The sequence below is a fragment of the Lissotriton vulgaris genome, chromosome 12 (genome assembly GCF_964263255.1).
Source record: "Lissotriton vulgaris chromosome 12, aLisVul1.2, whole genome shotgun sequence".
NCBI lineage: Eukaryota > Metazoa > Chordata > Amphibia > Caudata > Salamandridae > Lissotriton > Lissotriton vulgaris.
In genome coordinates, this window is record NC_141700.1 from 592997535 (window position 1) to 593014176 (window position 16642).

At 42.5% G+C, this 16642-nt stretch overlaps 1 protein-coding gene across 1 annotated transcript in view; it reads left to right on the forward strand.

Moving 5' to 3' along the window:
- Positions 1-16642, forward strand: part of LOC147677797 (ATP-binding cassette sub-family C member 12-like) — a 1863878-nt gene that overhangs the window by 1613646 nt on the left and 233590 nt on the right. The window contains exon 28 of the mRNA XM_086945587.1: positions 6040-6118. Within this exon, the coding sequence (XP_086801713.1) occupies positions 6040-6118 (79 nt within the window). The remainder of the gene's footprint in view (positions 1-6039; positions 6119-16642) is intronic.

Below are 16642 nucleotides of genomic sequence, written 5' to 3' on the forward strand. Positions count from 1 at the left end.
AAAAGGCAAGGTGGCGCAGACAATGTTTATCAATACGGATTAATTTATAACAATTATTTTTAACAATATATTTACTCGCAGTGACAAAATGGCGGTCAACACTTCCTGATTTCCTTCGAATCGAACGTTAACAGACGTCACGCAGCAAAAAAAAAATCCGCTCACGCGCAGCCGCTGGAAGACATGTATCAACATATATGAGCATCCTCAGCCACCCTCAGAAAACATAGGGGGTCAGGATACGTGTAATTTAATTGAAACGAAACACAAAATGGCGAATTCCCGTTTCGCTACCGGGAAGCGCTTCTACCGCGAAAAATCAATTTTTTTTAATTTGCCCCACGGGACCCTTTAATAACCTCAACATCATTCCTAGGGGGTCAAGAGGGGTCTACCTTGCCCCCTTTCATTAAATTCCCCCTTCGTTTTTCTCCTCCTCTTGTCTCTCGATCCTACCGAGAGACAAGATGGCGGCCGTTCCGGACTGTTTAGAATGTTGACAGACACCGGAGAGCCAATCAGCTTCGCTTCGCAAAGTTCCGTTTCGCGAAAAGTACGCAAACCGGAGCGCTACCCGGGACGCTGTCACAGATATATCTGTTTTTTAAAACGTTAATTTCCCAAAATCCACTGGAGCACATATATTGAGACCTAGCAAAGGCACATTGGGCTAACAGTCCCTACAATTTTGCCAAGTTTCGTGCAAATCCATTCAGCCGTTCGAGCTAAAAGTGAGGCCAACCGCCCTATGGAAAAATGAATGGGAAAAACGCGTTTTGGGACCCCCCTTTTTTCTCAGCTCCCCCTTGACAAAACCCCCCCAAATTTCCAAGGGCTGCTCAGAAACAAAATGTGCAATTTTCCTGAAAATTTCAGCCGATTCCGTCCATAAACGCCAAAGTTATTAGACATAGAATTTTCAAAAGTCCCATAGAGAAAAAATCCTAACTATATATACCTACTGGCGACCGGTAGGTAATATATATATATATATATATATATATATATATATATATATATATATATATATATATATATATATATATATGAGACAGACCACAAGCTTCAGGTAACTGATTTTATTTGCAGATTTTTCTGGTGCAACCAACCATGACGCGTTTCGGGCTATGCAGTCCTTGTTCACATGCCGTCGGCACACGCTAAAAGTCTCGCTATCAACTACACCGAAACGCTACGCGTCCTTGAAGACTCAAGAGCCTTCGGCAACGGAGTCCATTGCTCCTGGATAAAGGGCTATGGAGCCCGAAATGCATTGGAATGTTTTGAGCGTTTGAAAATGAACTTAAATGTACGTTTCTAATGAAAATTGATGAAACATTGACATTTGGATATGAATACAATATCTAATTTAGAAACTTACAATGTTGAATAAATGAACATTATATATCAAACTTGGAGTCCTTGATTGAGAACCTATGGTGTGCCCAAGTACAGGGATGCGTTCACAGTAAAAGCACGCACTACTTTGAAGGTCTCTCTTCACCCGCCACTATTTAAAAATGTTCATTCTCCTCATCATCATGAGATCTTTTCCTACCAGACATGGCTGTTTTCACATTTTGCTGGATCAGGATTCTAATGTCTTCTGTTAAAATGTTTTTCATCATGATCCTTTGCTCCACAATATTAACCTCCTTCTCAGTTATCACTTTCAAAATGTGACAGCAAAGAATACACTCCAAACTGATACTACATTTTTTCCACAACTGCTGAAACCCTAATGATCAGATAAGCACCTTCCTTTATTCAATAACAGCAGAAACGATCACCTAGCAATGATCCTAACACTATAAGCATGCCCAACCATTTACAGAAAGAATTTGGGCATGTCTTACTCAAACAAGACCAATTCAAAATGGCGACCATAAACCAACTTCTTCTTAATAAGCATTGATGGTGCCGAGAATTCTTCCATTTTGCCTACAAGCACTCTTTTCTTCCTACTACTCCTTTTATCAGGCAAATTTGTGCCAAAAACACTGACTTTCCAAATGCCTCATAAGGCGTCGGCACCCTTACAGTCAAACATACATGAAACACCTTCTTTCTTTATGCAAATGGCAGCCTGCTCCACAGACAAGCCTCTCGCACCCTGCTACGGAGCTTCACATCTCTTGCCATTAGAAAATGGCTGCAATCTCTGCAGACAAACCTTGCTCTTCATGCTATGGAGCTTCACATACCTCGTGCACCAAACCACCTCACGACACACACAGGCAACGGTAAGCACTAAACCTTTAAAATTACACATAACCAGATAAACACTGTGTTAATAGTTTACTTACCTCACAATTGACAAACAAATTATTAAAAAGCAGTTTACAGCCCATAAAACTGGCGATATACATAAGAAACATACATGTTACACATCTCATCTTTAATTTTAAAAAAGTAACATAAATTATGAACACACACAACACAACAATTCCATAAGGTTTAAGTCCAAACATTGGACCCTTTCCCACAAACATAACTCTATACAAACATATTTTCCAAAAAGTTTACCAATAAATAAACATAGAGCACTTATCTGCTCAAGAAGCAGCAAACAAAAGAGGGAGACAATGGCGGACAGCAGGATCTTACAGGAGCCTAAAGTTCTAATTGTCTGATGTTGAAGATCTTTTCTGATAGTTATTTGAAGTGTTTGCTGCTCAGAAGTGGTAAATAAAACTAAACTGCATAATGCTAGCCTCCTGTCTTGCCATAAAATCTCCTCTGCTTCAGACATCCAGTGCCTCAAACACTGCCTGCACTTCATCCAGACTTGGATGTCCAACGCCTACATGAGCTCAACCCAACCAACAAAAAATGAAACAGTACAAACCTTAATGTCATGAACCTTAATCTATGTTATAAACCCCAATGTTTAGTGAAAGTCAAGTCGCTTGGAGTTTCGGCGGATGTCAACTTCACCATTTAGGAACAAACTCTGCTAATCCATGCCAATTTACTCATCAATATCATCAATAGGAAGTCCTGTGCCAACTAATGTTGTATTGGTAAAGTTTCCTCTTTATGCTGAAGGAAAGGAACATCTAAGAATGAGTTTGTGCCCAAGTGAGTCGGGCACTTCTAAAACAGGAACAAACCTTTTCCTGAAAGACAGGAAACAACAATTAAAATGCTGCTTTGTGGGAGTCTGGATGAGGGGAGGTGTCTGAAACATTTGTGAAAACAGATACATTTGTTAAGGTTTGCTGGGGCACTTATATGTAGTGCCTTGAAAGTGCAAATGAGGAGTTTGAATTATGTTTATTTGTGAACGGAGGAGACAGTGGAGCTCCTTCAGGTGTAATGTGATATGAGTGTGAAGTGATAGGCTCAGGGTGATTCTGGCTGCCAATTTTTAAATGGTCAGAAGCCTTCTGATGAGTTTTTTGTGCTCCAAAGTTAGCGGGCATTCCCATTATTTAGCTCGCTTGTGACCAGGGCATACATGTTGGTTTTCAGGGTGCTGATTGGGGGCCGTTTGAAAATCTTCCTCATTGTCTTTAGGATATAGAAGCATGAGTCAGTAATGGCATTGACTTTGGGGCAACTCCAGCTTACAGTCAATGATGATTGATGGTCAGCCAACTTCTTTGTCCTGAGTATAAGTGGGAGTAGGTCTAGCCCGTCAAGGAGTCTCACAGGTCTCAAACAGTAGGTGCAGCCCTTCTTCTGTTCTTCCACATGTCGAATCAGAGTGTTGAGGAGGGTGCCTTTGGGTGACACATTTATGATGAGAAGAAGTTAGTGAGTGGGGGTGATGCCTGGCTCCTCCCTAATCAATAAAGTGAACATTTCCAGGGACAACCCTTCTCCCTTTATCATTAATTTGTTTTCTCTACTGCAAACAACTCCACAGTGAAACTTACTCCTAATCTTCAAAATGGGATAACTCATTCTCCCTTATACAGAGCCTGTGCATCTACCCAAAGATAGGCCCAGAGAAATGAGTAGGTCCTCCTTGGTCTGGTTCTGGGGGTAGCTTCCCTCCTAGTTTGGAACCAGCCTGGCTAGTGGTCAAAAATGTGCCTTCCCTAGTCTAGCCTTACATTTACTTGTAAAAGGGTGGGTCTTTTACAAAGTAGTGAAATTCCTGGAACTAGAACCTCCCTGACTAGTCTTTCTACAAGAGAAAAAAAATACCTCCCCACACCCAGGCCATTGTTTCTAGGAACAGTTTTTACACCTCGTTAAAGTTAAGCACTGTCCTGGCAGCTGCTGTTAAGCCAATGCAAATTAACCTCCAGGAGATTGAGGCAGGAAAAAGGTAACTTTGTAAATGTTTCTTCCCTAAATATTTATTACAAATCTTACGTTATCATTGGATTTGATTTGTATGAAATATTTTAAAATAGTGTTTGAATTTTTGTTCTATTTGGTCCCAAACTCAATATACCAGAATTCATATTTTAATCTGTTCTCTAGTTTCCTCATATGGCAACCAGAGCATTCCACAGTCACAATAGCTTTTGAGGGCTTGTAACTTCAGGGACATAGTAAAATTAAATTCCTACATGTCCCCTTTTAAATACAATCACCCTACCTTGTGGACTACAGGCCTACATAGAAGTTACTGATGAATAATTAAAGTGAAGGGTTTTCCCTCTCAAACTGGAAACTGCTAGTTCAAATTGCAGCAGTCTGGCCACATTAGTAAGCCTGAAAACACGTTTTCCTTGTCACACTGGAGGATATCACAATGAGTGCTGCAGTCCACAGGAGACATTTAACTTTCTCTGCTATTGGTTTATGTTCCAATTGTTATACTTTGGCCTTACTGAAGATTTAAATATGCAAATCAGGGAATAGCCAATTGTTTAATGTTTTAGGGGTCAGAGCACATACACTGGGATCTGAACAGCAGCTGCGCAGTGTTCAAAGTCTACAAACTACAATATAATTTAATAGAAATGTGGGGGTTATCAGCCAAAAAGAGGCATGTTCTCACAAACCACTTACTAAATTTAGCTTCTAGTGTTTGATATTTCCTTTACATCTGTGTTCCAGCCTGTTTCAGTAGTGCTACAGAACAACACCTGTAATCAATATTAAAAAAACTACAAGAATAAAAAAAATAGAGAGACAGAATGGGTGTTTGGTAATCCCTATTCAGCTACTGGGTTTTATATGCTTTTCACAATTGACATTGCTTGGCTGGACATTCACTGTAGCATTTAAAGGATAACTAAATTGTCCCATTGCTTTTTGACAGAACCCTCAAGTAGTTCATTTGCTAGGCTGCAGATTTGCCATGTATCTTTGGACCAAATGTGTTTTCTTTGATGCACTTCCTCATGACGGCATTTTTATTGATGATTTATGCTATTTTCTATTTAGGAACTGCTTACTGTTTGAATATCTTAACATTTCTTTAAGACAAATTCCTGTTCAATAATTGCTTTTGCAAGTGTTGTGTTAATTTGCTGTCATCATCATACATTTGATTAACAGCTTTTTTTGTTGACAAAGTAAGGATGTGCATGCATATTGAATTTTTTAAAGCCTTCGTCAAAAGTATATACAATGCAATATTTTGTTCTGTTTGCCTTTGACATTCTCCACTTACAATGCAAACCTCATCGCTGACACCTTTACACATTCCTCTTCTTCGAGTGTGCTGCTTAGCTCTGTTAATGCAGGCTGTTTTGCACAAAGGCTTCAACCCAGCCTCATGATGATATTTTTTACATTGTGCAATGTTCTATCTAGGGCAGCTGGGGGGTATCACACTGTGATCCAATGATTACAATATTCTCCCACTAACTAATAGCCAAACCTACTAGATTTACAGGATTTGTTTCTAATCTACCTGCTTTTACTAATATTTTATATTTGTAGTCCATTGTAATTTTATTTTTACAAAAAGCAAATCACTTGTTTAATTTAGCTTTATGTTAAAAGTACATGGTAATTTGCATGGAATCTTTAACTCTTGATAAGAGTGTGGGAGACTTTTTGAAGTAAATTTGCTCTGTCTTATTTGGCAGTTGAACTTCACAGACTTTTTAATGTATTTTTGCATTACAGGTACAACTTAGATCCTTTTGACAATTATTCAGATGAGCAAATCTGGAAAGCACTGGAAATGACATTCATGAATGATACAGTGAGTAATCTATTGATGCTGAAGTATATGAGCTTGTATCATGCCAGGTGTTATAGGCTGACATAGGTATATATTAAATTATATTAAGTTCTTAGTATTATATTAAATCTAAATTACCCTTTGAGGAAATGAAGGACTGGCACTAGTAATCCTTTCTGATACAATAATTGCTCACAGAAATTCCTGTTTGTTCTATGAAGATAAAGTTATTTTTCCCTGAAGTGGCAAGGCGCAAGAAGAAAGGAGCAGCAGGTGGCCATGGAGAAGAGGTAGTTGGGGGTGTGCTGCCGGAACCTATGCAGTGGAGCAAAATGTAGATGTAGCTACTTGATGCATGCCATTTCAATATCCTACTATTTTCAGAGTGGTAATAACTGCTAATGGGACTTCGAGTCATCAGAATCATCAGAATCTCTGGTTGTATGGTGGACTATGAAGGGTGAAATGAAGAAGGTCTCCTTTACAACCTCCTTCTACATTTCACCCTTCATAGTCCACCATAATACCAGAGATTCCGATGTTTGAAAAATTGGTATTACAAGAAACTCTACAATTGGAACACAAACTTGAATTTGTCCCATATAACTTACCTTGTCTGAGAAACAAGCCTTCAAAGCCTTAAGAACAAACAAAGAGTTAGTAATCAAATCGGTGGTTAAAGGGGGCGGCATAGTAATTATGGATTCCACTAAATACAGTACTGAGATTGAGATTAGATTTTTAGTTCTCTCTATTGGCATAAAAATGAGGTAGCCTGATTTTTCTTAAGAATTTCAAAAGGTCCTCATGTATTTTCAAAGAAATTGCTACATACAAAGGGAACAAAAAGAGAGTCCTTTGCTCAATAGATTAATTTCTTCATTGAACACATTGTGAATCAGGAGATTAAAAATTGGTATAGTTTCAGTGTGTGTGGTGTGTGTTGTTGGTGGAGTATAACAGTCTATTGTGGGTGGAGCTTTGCTGTGTCCTACCCCACTTACCTTTTAACGTGCTGCCTCCAGCATATTCACAAAGGACCTAGACACCAGCCTATTGTCACTCTAAGCCACTTGGAGCCTGGGCTGGAAAAGGAAGGTAATTTGCAGAAATAAATTGTGGGGATAGCATAGGGGTTTCCCCCTCTTAAAAGTCAGACACCAGGTATATATATTGGACCCTTAGATCAACTCTTCAATACACTCTTGGACCCACAGAAGATCCTCAGAAGGACTGGCCAGTATCTCAGAGGACAGACTTACTGCTTGAGGCCTGCTTTGTACCCCAGAGGACTTGTCTGCTGCTACCAGGGACGGCATGCTGCTTGATTCTTACCTTGTACCCTCAGAGGATTGCCCTGCTGATCGGGCCTCTTTGTTCCAAGTACTACCAGAGGGCCTCCAATAACTAGTTGGCTGGCTTTCTTTGTAAGCTACAGGGACATACCAAGCTATAGAGTCGTTGCACCCTGCAACTGGCTTCAGCTTGGAGAGATGTCCTAGTCATCCAGGTGGTGCCAAACTAGCCCTGCACCCATAGAAGTGTTGTTAAAGAGCAACCTCCACGTAAAATCTGAAACGTTTCAACAAAAAGTACCATAAGAACTCGCAAGGAGACCTGCTCACCATTACACCCGAGGAGCTGCGTCGGTCAGGATGGTTTCATGTTGGCTCACACTGTGGTTTTCTACACAGCACCAAATCCTGTTCAGGTGGACCGCCGAGCAATGGTATTAAGCCTCGAGGAGCCCTTGTCAGCTACAGCCTGCAGCTTGTTCATGCTGGAGGTATTCAGCTTCCTAATAAATGACAAAGTCCAAACATAGAAATCTTAACTGCAACTCTGTCTAGCGGCTCCCCAACTATGACACCTCCTCCCCGCACACTACAGAATTGCCTTGAGCTGCTTATCTATACCTTCTCAGGAACTTTGCCACATAATGTCTTCAAAGTCTGAAGGTAAGCCTATACTGTACCCAATCCACCTCATGTAGACGAACCGTGCTTCATCGCGGTCAGCCTTAACTTTTGACTCTGCCCCGGGCTTGCACGACCAGATGTCAAGGACTGACCTGTTTGTCCCACGGAGACACCACGGTGACCCTGAGTGTTAGTTCCCAATTTCACTAGGATGCCCAAGCCTTATTCATGGTTGAACCTATCTAGTACTGGGACAAAGGGGATGAGATGAGAGAGAGAGAGAGATGTTGTTGCACTGCCCAGTCCAGTGGATAGAGTCAGTATTGGATGGGGTAGGCTCAGCTTTGGATGATCACCAGAGAGTAGCAGCAGGCTTGAATTTCAAGAAGATCCTTCTTTTTTTCCCCTGGCCTAACTCAGTTTTCCCTCTAAGTACCCCTCTTCAACCAGCTATACATGTGTCATTTACACGCCTCTGTGGCTCCCTTCTCCCACAGGATGTGTGCAGCTAACTTGTGAACCCTGGAAGTAAGGGGGAAGTGGTTAGTAAAAATGCAGTATTAGGTATGAACTGTTTTTTATCCCCTCTAACCCTTGCACCCACCTATTGTAAACCTATCCATAGATTCTCCAGCCTTTTCACTAGATGAGAAATCTGGTCCTATCCCACTGTACACACGATTGGACTATAGTGGCAGACACATATGAGAACTCAAGAGAATATCCAAATACACATACAACTATAAATAACGTGCATGTCATAGTTCATGTGATTGACCGATGTATACACAGGATAATGAGGTAGTTTACACTATCGATTAATGCAATATTCATGGATTAGCAGAACAACAGAGAGAACAATATTAGCACACCATGGTTACCATGTGGTCACATATCACATCATATTACTTTACACAAAGAACGACTACACTGTAAGTAATATTGTATGCACCAGGAGTGTTCATATCATCATAAATACATGAGAATTCGTGTTACTCTTTATGCATGTCAGGAACAAGTTATGGACACTGTTATCAGCACAGTGTAGACACAATTACCTTACAGTGTTATGATGCATTTGGGTGTTGTATGCTCCTCTCAAATCTTTCTCCAAAATTGTTGCAGCTGATGCCTATTTTTAGAGCAGTTGTCAAAAACACAAATCCTTAATCAGAGCTTAAAGCCTAAGCATTTTCGCAAGAGTTCAAATTGGTTTAAAAGGGCACCTGAATAGTGCAGAATGGTACATACATTACCACTAAGTTATTTTCTTCTCGTGAAATATAGATTCTTCTGAGAAGTCTGACAATGCAGCCGGCATCTTCTAACTGTTTATGGTCCTCACCTCAGCTGTTACCATGAGGAAGTCTTCTCAGCACACCAAGCATGAGTGCCATGGGTGACATTCCTTTTACAGCCACTGCTGTCAGCCATGCCCCATCCTTAACTTCTGGAACATGCTGAAAACCGTTGCACTCTCTTGACCCATAGAAAAACCCCTTGCTGGAAAGCCCCGTTGCTGGAAAGTCCCTTACTTCAGTAACATGCTGAAAACCTTGAACTCTCTAGGACCAGGGCAAAACGCCTTGCTGGAAAAACCTTATACGCTTCAATGTTTCATCAAGCATTGGCAGAGGCAAATTGAAACATACAATATGGCAAATCACCAGAGTACATGTCTAAGACATCTACCATTTTCCTTGTCATAAATGGTGGGCACTTTAATGTTTTTGATTGGTTCTTGGGGTTTTTTGCAGGATCAACAGTATACCCCTCTCAAGGTGCCCCCAACTGGCTCAGGTTTCACTGGATGGCATTGGTGATACTGGTGAATTAGCCGGGGGGCATGGACATGTGCGGCTGGTTATCATGAAGAGTCCTTAGGGCTGTACCACTTCCAATCCCATAAATAGTACAGTGTATTGTGTACTCGCTTTGAGTCCAGCACAGCTTTTACTTCATACTGTGGGTGATAGTTCACCAAGATTGGAGAAGGGTGTTTCGTGTACTGCATAGCATCTGGTACTGACTTTAATAACGAAATGTGGAAAACTGGGTGTATCAGTAGGTTGGGAGGTAAATCAAACTTCATTGTAACCTTGTTGATCTTTTTAAGGATTGTAAAAGGTCCAATAAATCTGGAGTGGAATTTTTGTGCTCCTTTCAGATTGATGTGTTTAGTTGCCAACCACTTGTTGGAGGTTTCTCATATGATGGCAGGAGAGGATGGGTGTGTGTGGAAACATATACACCATTCTGTCAATATTGCCAGGCACAAATCCTAAAATGTGATCAAATATACAACCTCAGTATGCCACTGGGTGCATTTGGGTTATGCATTTTTTTTATCTTGTAGCCATGCTGTGAGAGTTATGATATATAGGTTTTTGAGATACCTGCAGGGTCAAACATGCTTTTTAAAGAATTTCCTTTTATTTTATAATTGTTCTATATCATTCGTTTTGGAGAATTAATGGTGATTTAGTATCATAGTCTTTATAGTCCAATAGCCATATTTACTAAAAATCCTTATTAAAAAACTTGTGTGAATTACGTCGGGGCTTGTTTCCAATAGAAACCCAATGCTAATCCGACCACATGTCCTGGGATCACATACATATTATGCCATTATCAAACTGAGAGAAAACTTGAACGTATCCTATGAGATAGCGACCTGAAATTTACAGTTTTCTTATAACAACAATACATCAGCTGATCTTATATTCTATGGGTACATGTAACTGGTCATGGAAATAATATCAAATACTATATCAAAAGTCATACATTACAGTCAAAACGTCATCTTTCATATTTTATCATACAATCAATGGAATTCAATATATAACCGTAACATTTCAGAAGAACTAATTCATCATATAGTGGTTCTAATATCACCATCTTGTTCATACATCTTCTGGTTTCCATTGCACATTTATTTAGTTGGATCTTTAATTCAGACACTTAAGAAATATTGCATCTCATTATCTAAATTAAGCCCACTCTTTACCGAATCAAGTTTCATGATCCATCGTGCCTCACTTTGGCGCAGCCTCAATTCTCTGTTACCACCTCTTCTCCCAATCGGTGTTACTTGTAATCCATGAAACCTGAAGTGTATATGTTTACTTTGGGCAGTACATACATTCATATCTTATGCTAATGGATACCTCCCATAGTTCTGTTTAACGGCTCTAAATTGTTCCCTAATCCTTTCTTTCATGGGGCGAATGGTACTCCCTACATAAATCATTTTACAATTGCAGATCAACACATATACTACAAATTTGGTCATACAGTCAATATGATTCATGATTTTGAACTTCCTTGAACCATTATACTCAAATTCCTTAATACCATCCATAGCTATTTTGCACATACTGCATCCCCCACATTTGTAGGATTCATTATTCAAAGTATCTAACCAGGTTCCTGTCCTTATCACTGGGGGATAGCTAGGACTAACAATCCCTCTTATTGATGTACCCTTCTTGTAAGTGATACTTGGATATTCCCTCGCATGCTTACACAGTTCCTCATTAATCTTTAACAGTGGCCAGTGTTTTTTTTATAATACCATATAACTTGTGTGCGAATTGGCGTTGACTATTAGTCATTGTGAATTTCATAATATGTTCATTACTGTTCAATGAGCCAGTCCATATCATCACACAATCATCAATGAATCAACCCCAATAGTGATAAGGACAGGAACCTGGTTAGATACTTTGAATCTTGAGATCTGAAAATGACCCCTAAAGGGTGAGATATGGATTAATTTATGGACTATTTCTTTTGCTTCTGTGACTGCTGGTCCACCCAGGTGCGGCTCGAGCTTTTTCACTGCAAGTGTAAAATTAATTGGTCTTTTCAATACTGTGCCCTTCCAAGGTCATGATTACAACCTGTGAACTGATCAATCGATCAATCAATCAAGGAGCACTTATATAGTGTACCTTGTCACCCCCAGAAGGTATACAGGCACAGCACAAGGGACACCTTCCTCCACAACAACAAACACCAGAGGTGGTGTCTTCTTTCTATGAAAAAAGATAAACAAGGAGAAATAAAGACATTTCTCCTCATTGCATCTACCTCATTCCTCCTCCGGGGAGGCATAGGAATCTGACGTATTCCCAGATTTAGGAAATCTTGGTAATCTAGGAATGCATCAGATTTTATTGATGTTGCATGGGAATACCCACAGCAACAAGCATGGAATGTCCCTTTCACACAGAGTATTTACAAGGCCATGAAAAATCATGCAGGATGGCTTTACATGGGCGCTTTAATATAGGCAGACACACTGCGCCACCATTGCGTTAAAAAAAGTGATACACCAGCAGCGCAATTAGTTTGAAAATAAGTACCTTAGTCCCAAGAGAATGTAGCCCTCTTTCCCAGTCTTCTTATCCATAGATGGGATGTGCTTGTAACAATATGCAAAAAAGGTGGGGGAATTGGTACCTTACTCTTGGAAAAATTCCTTTGAGTTGCGTACCTATGTTTCACAAGATCACAAAAGCCCACAATAACATAGAATAAGTGTGAGAAGTTGGCCGGGTATATGATTCTCACTAGTTCTAGTGATCACCTTGTACCATGCCAAGCAACCCTTATGATGATTGGTTGTAAGTCAACCTTATAGACCAGCTATCCTAGTAGCATGGACAAAGCAGTCTTAGGCTAAACTCTGTAAAGGCATGTGAAGCAAGCTGTTTTACCATACACAATCCCCTTGAATACCAAATAAAAGGACACCACACAGATATATATTGAAAATATATATATATTTATTTACTACAAATATCCCCTATACTCTTTATGAGCACAGAAGCAAATGCGTTAAAACAAACACAGTTTAAATATACAAAAGTTGCACAATATGGATGAGCCCTAGGGGCCACCTAAACCATATACTAAAATAGTGGTATAAGTACCACAAATCGAAAAGGAAGTAGGCCTAGGGCCTGGGGAATCGCTGGAGCTGTTTGGGACTAACAGTGAAGAAGTCGGGAAAGGCCCGCGGGACTCGGGTGCAGCGCTTAAAGCACACGCATGCACCAATGCAATGTCAATGGTGCGTAAAAGTTACAAAGTTACTGAAAAGGGAACCTTCCGGATGACCTAGAACCTAGCAACTTGGAACATAGACACTAGAGGTGTCTTGCTACACAGGGGCACCGGAGTGCCAGGTTTACCTCACCCACAGGAAGCGGGTGCATATGTCTCAAAGTGTGTCGGGTTTCGTCGCGCTGGTCTATGGAACCTGTAGATGAAGATGCTGCAGGCGGGTCGTCGTGGAGAGTTCCGGTGGATCCAAGGGTGGATCTGAAGAGGTAAAGACCTGAAAGCAGAGGGGACAATGTTCAAAGTCACTAGCCAGTGACTGCCGTGGAACCAGGAGGGAACCAGGTGATGTCTGGTGCAAACAGGCGAAGAAGTGAAGATTGTCTCTGCAGCCACGTGGACACGAAGAGGTCGAGGATGTCCAAGCGTCAGTCACGAGCTGTCCCACAAAGGCTCTAGCTGATGGCGGTGTTGGCTTCTTGATCGGATCAAACAGGCCTTGGCTAATGCAAGCCACGCAGGAGACGATGCAAGCTTCTCACTCAGACCAGCAAGGTCAGAGGGGGTGCTCCTTTTTACAGGAGCGAGGGCCAGTCTGGCGCAACCAGACCAGCAGTGTTGATTTCAGATTTCGTCGCCAAGATGGCCACTAGCCAATGGACTAGTCACCGGGATGGCGCGTCGAGTAGCAAAATGCAAAAGGGCCCCACGCAGATCGTGGAGATGCTGGGGGGCTGATCTTCAGTGCAGATGCTGCTCGGTGGTGGGGCTTCTCAAACTTCAAAGCACAGCATCAAGGGGTGTCTTGGGTGCTGCACAGTCAGCTTCTCTGGAGTCTTTCGGGATGGCTGGTCCCACGTCTCTCAGTGCCTCCACGGGTCTCTTCTTTTCAGGGACTGTGTATTGGGCTCTGAGATGTCTGGGAGTCTGGGTCTCGTCGGGCTCTGGGCTCGGTCTCTGGCGGGAGGCGGGGGCAAAGCAGACGTGGAGTTGCTGGATGGTGCCTGTATTCACAGGGTGGTCACTCCTTGGCCACAAGGGAGATGCTCTTCAGCCTTCTATGCAGCAGAATGTCGAAGTCCAGTTTTCTTCTTAGTTTCAAGTTGAGTTCAGGATGATCTGAAGTCTTGGGACACAGCTCCTACTCCTATTCTCAATCTGGGGGCCGGATCACCTGCTAGGTCCCTCCTCTGGGTGGGACCAGGAAGTGGGGCGGTTACACCCCCTTTCCTTTGTCCAGCTCCGCGCCAGGACTGGGGCTGGAAAGCCCCAGCACCGGTTTGGACTGGCTTATGCACGGGGACACATTGTGTGCCCCAGGCATGTCTCATTCTATTCAGCCCTGTCCTACCCAATACACAAAATCCTGTCTGGGGTGGGGCTCGCACCTCCCAAGGCAGGAAACCCTTTCTCCAAGCCTCCCTCGCTGGAAGGACTCCCAGCAGCAGGAGGTCAGACTTGTGTCTGTGGTGGCAGCGTCCATTTTGTGATGTTGAGGCTCAAGTTTAACTTTAACCGGGGTTCAGGTTATGTACATGTCGTGTCCCTCTAGAAGGGTGGAATGCTACCCCCGTCGCCAGAATTGGCGAGGGGGTAGTATCCGTATTCGTATGACACCTTACTCGACATGTTTTGGTAAAGCCAAACCAAAGTTAGCAAGTAACCACGAGGATTATAATGCACTTAAGAGTATATGGTATGGCAATATCCCGGAACAGCTAAGGGAGTTGTTCCCGACAGCTGCAGATGGGCTCAGCTCGTGCCAGAGCACCATCTCACATGAAACCAAGCACTCTGCCTCCAGGATTGTCGAGGCCTTCCATAGGAGGGGCTTATAGGTTAACAAGTGTCCAGATAGGTTAACTACAGGTATACTATATCTAAGTAAGAGGTGATTACACCAACTTACCCCAGCTGATGGGTCAGCCAGTTGTGTCAAATATGGAGGCCAGGCCAGGGGTGGCACAATACATGCTGCAGCCCCTGGTAGGCCTTGGATGCACCTATGCCCTGGATACCTGGGGTACACTGTTACAGGGGCCTATAAGGTGAACCAGTTCCAATTCGTAATGCACCTAAACTGCATTGGCATTAATTTAGAGAGAGAACAGCAGGCTGTGGGTCTGATTAGCAGGCCCAAAGCCACTTTAAGTCATAAACCAGTGAAGCAAAAAGCAAAAATTTGGGGTGACCATAGGATAGCAGACCCTACTCTCCTACACAACCCCCCCCCAAACGCAGGGACATTAGACTAACCTTGACCAGTTGTGTCTTCATGTTCTAAGTGGAAGTACCTGTAGAGACCATCTGCATTACCATGGTCAGTCCCTGGGCGGTGCTCCACTGTAAAGTCCATCCCCTGTAGGGAAATGGACCACCTGAGTAGTTTGGGGTTTTCACACTTCATCTGATTAAGCCATAAGAGGGGCTTATGGTCGGTCTGAATCTTGAAGTGAGTACCAAACAAGTATGGTCTCAACTTCTTCAGGGCCCACATCACAGCAAAGGCCTCCCTCTCAATAGCTGTCCAACGTTTCTCTCTGGGGGTCAGCCTTCTGCTAATAAAAGCAATGAGCTGGTCTTGACCATCTACATTAAGTTGTGAAAGCACAGCTCCCACTCCCAACTCAGAAGCATCTGTTTGGACAATGAACTCTCTTGAGTAGTCAGGACTCTTCAGGATAGGTGCAGAGCACATGGCTTCTTCAGGTCATCAAATGCCTTTTGACAGTTTACTGTCCACTGAACCTTTTTGGGCATCTTCTTGGATGTCAGATCGTTAAGAGGAGTTACAATGGACCCATAGTTCTTAACAAACTTCCTGTAGTACCCAGTCAGGCCCAAGAAAACTCTGACCTGAGTCTGGGTAGTTGGAGGGGACCAGTCCTTTATGGTCTGGATCTTACTCTCCAGTGGTTGAACTTGGCCTCCACCTACAAGGTGGCCCAAGTACACAACCTTACTCTGCCCTATCTGGCACTTTGTGGCCTTGATAGTGAGGCCTGCCTTTTGCAGAGCCTCTAGCACTTCCTTCAGGTGGACCAGGTGATCCTCCCAGGTGGAGCTGAAGACAGCAATATCATCCAGATATGCTGTGCAAAAGTCATCCAACCCAGTAAGGACTTGATTCACCAACCTTTGGAAGGTGGCAGGTGAATTTTTCAAACCAAAGGGCATTACCACAAATTGGTAATGACCTCCTGGGGTAGAAAATGCAGATTTGGCTTTGGATTCCTCAGCTAACCTGATTTGCCAGTAGCCAGCTGTCAGATCAAATGTGCTCAAATATTTGGCAGAAGCCAACTTGTTAATGAGCTCATCTGCCCTTGGAATAGGGTGTGCAACTGTCCTGGTGACAGCATTGAGTCCTCTGTAATCCACACAGAACCTCATCTCTCTCTTGCCATCTTTGGTGTGAGGTTTGGGGACCAGAACCACTGGGCTAGCCCAGGGGTTCTCTGAAGGCTCAATAACACCTAATTCCAGCATCCTTTGCACCTCAGTCTTTATACAGTCCCTGACATGGTCAGGTTGCCTGTAAATCCTGCTTTTCACAGGA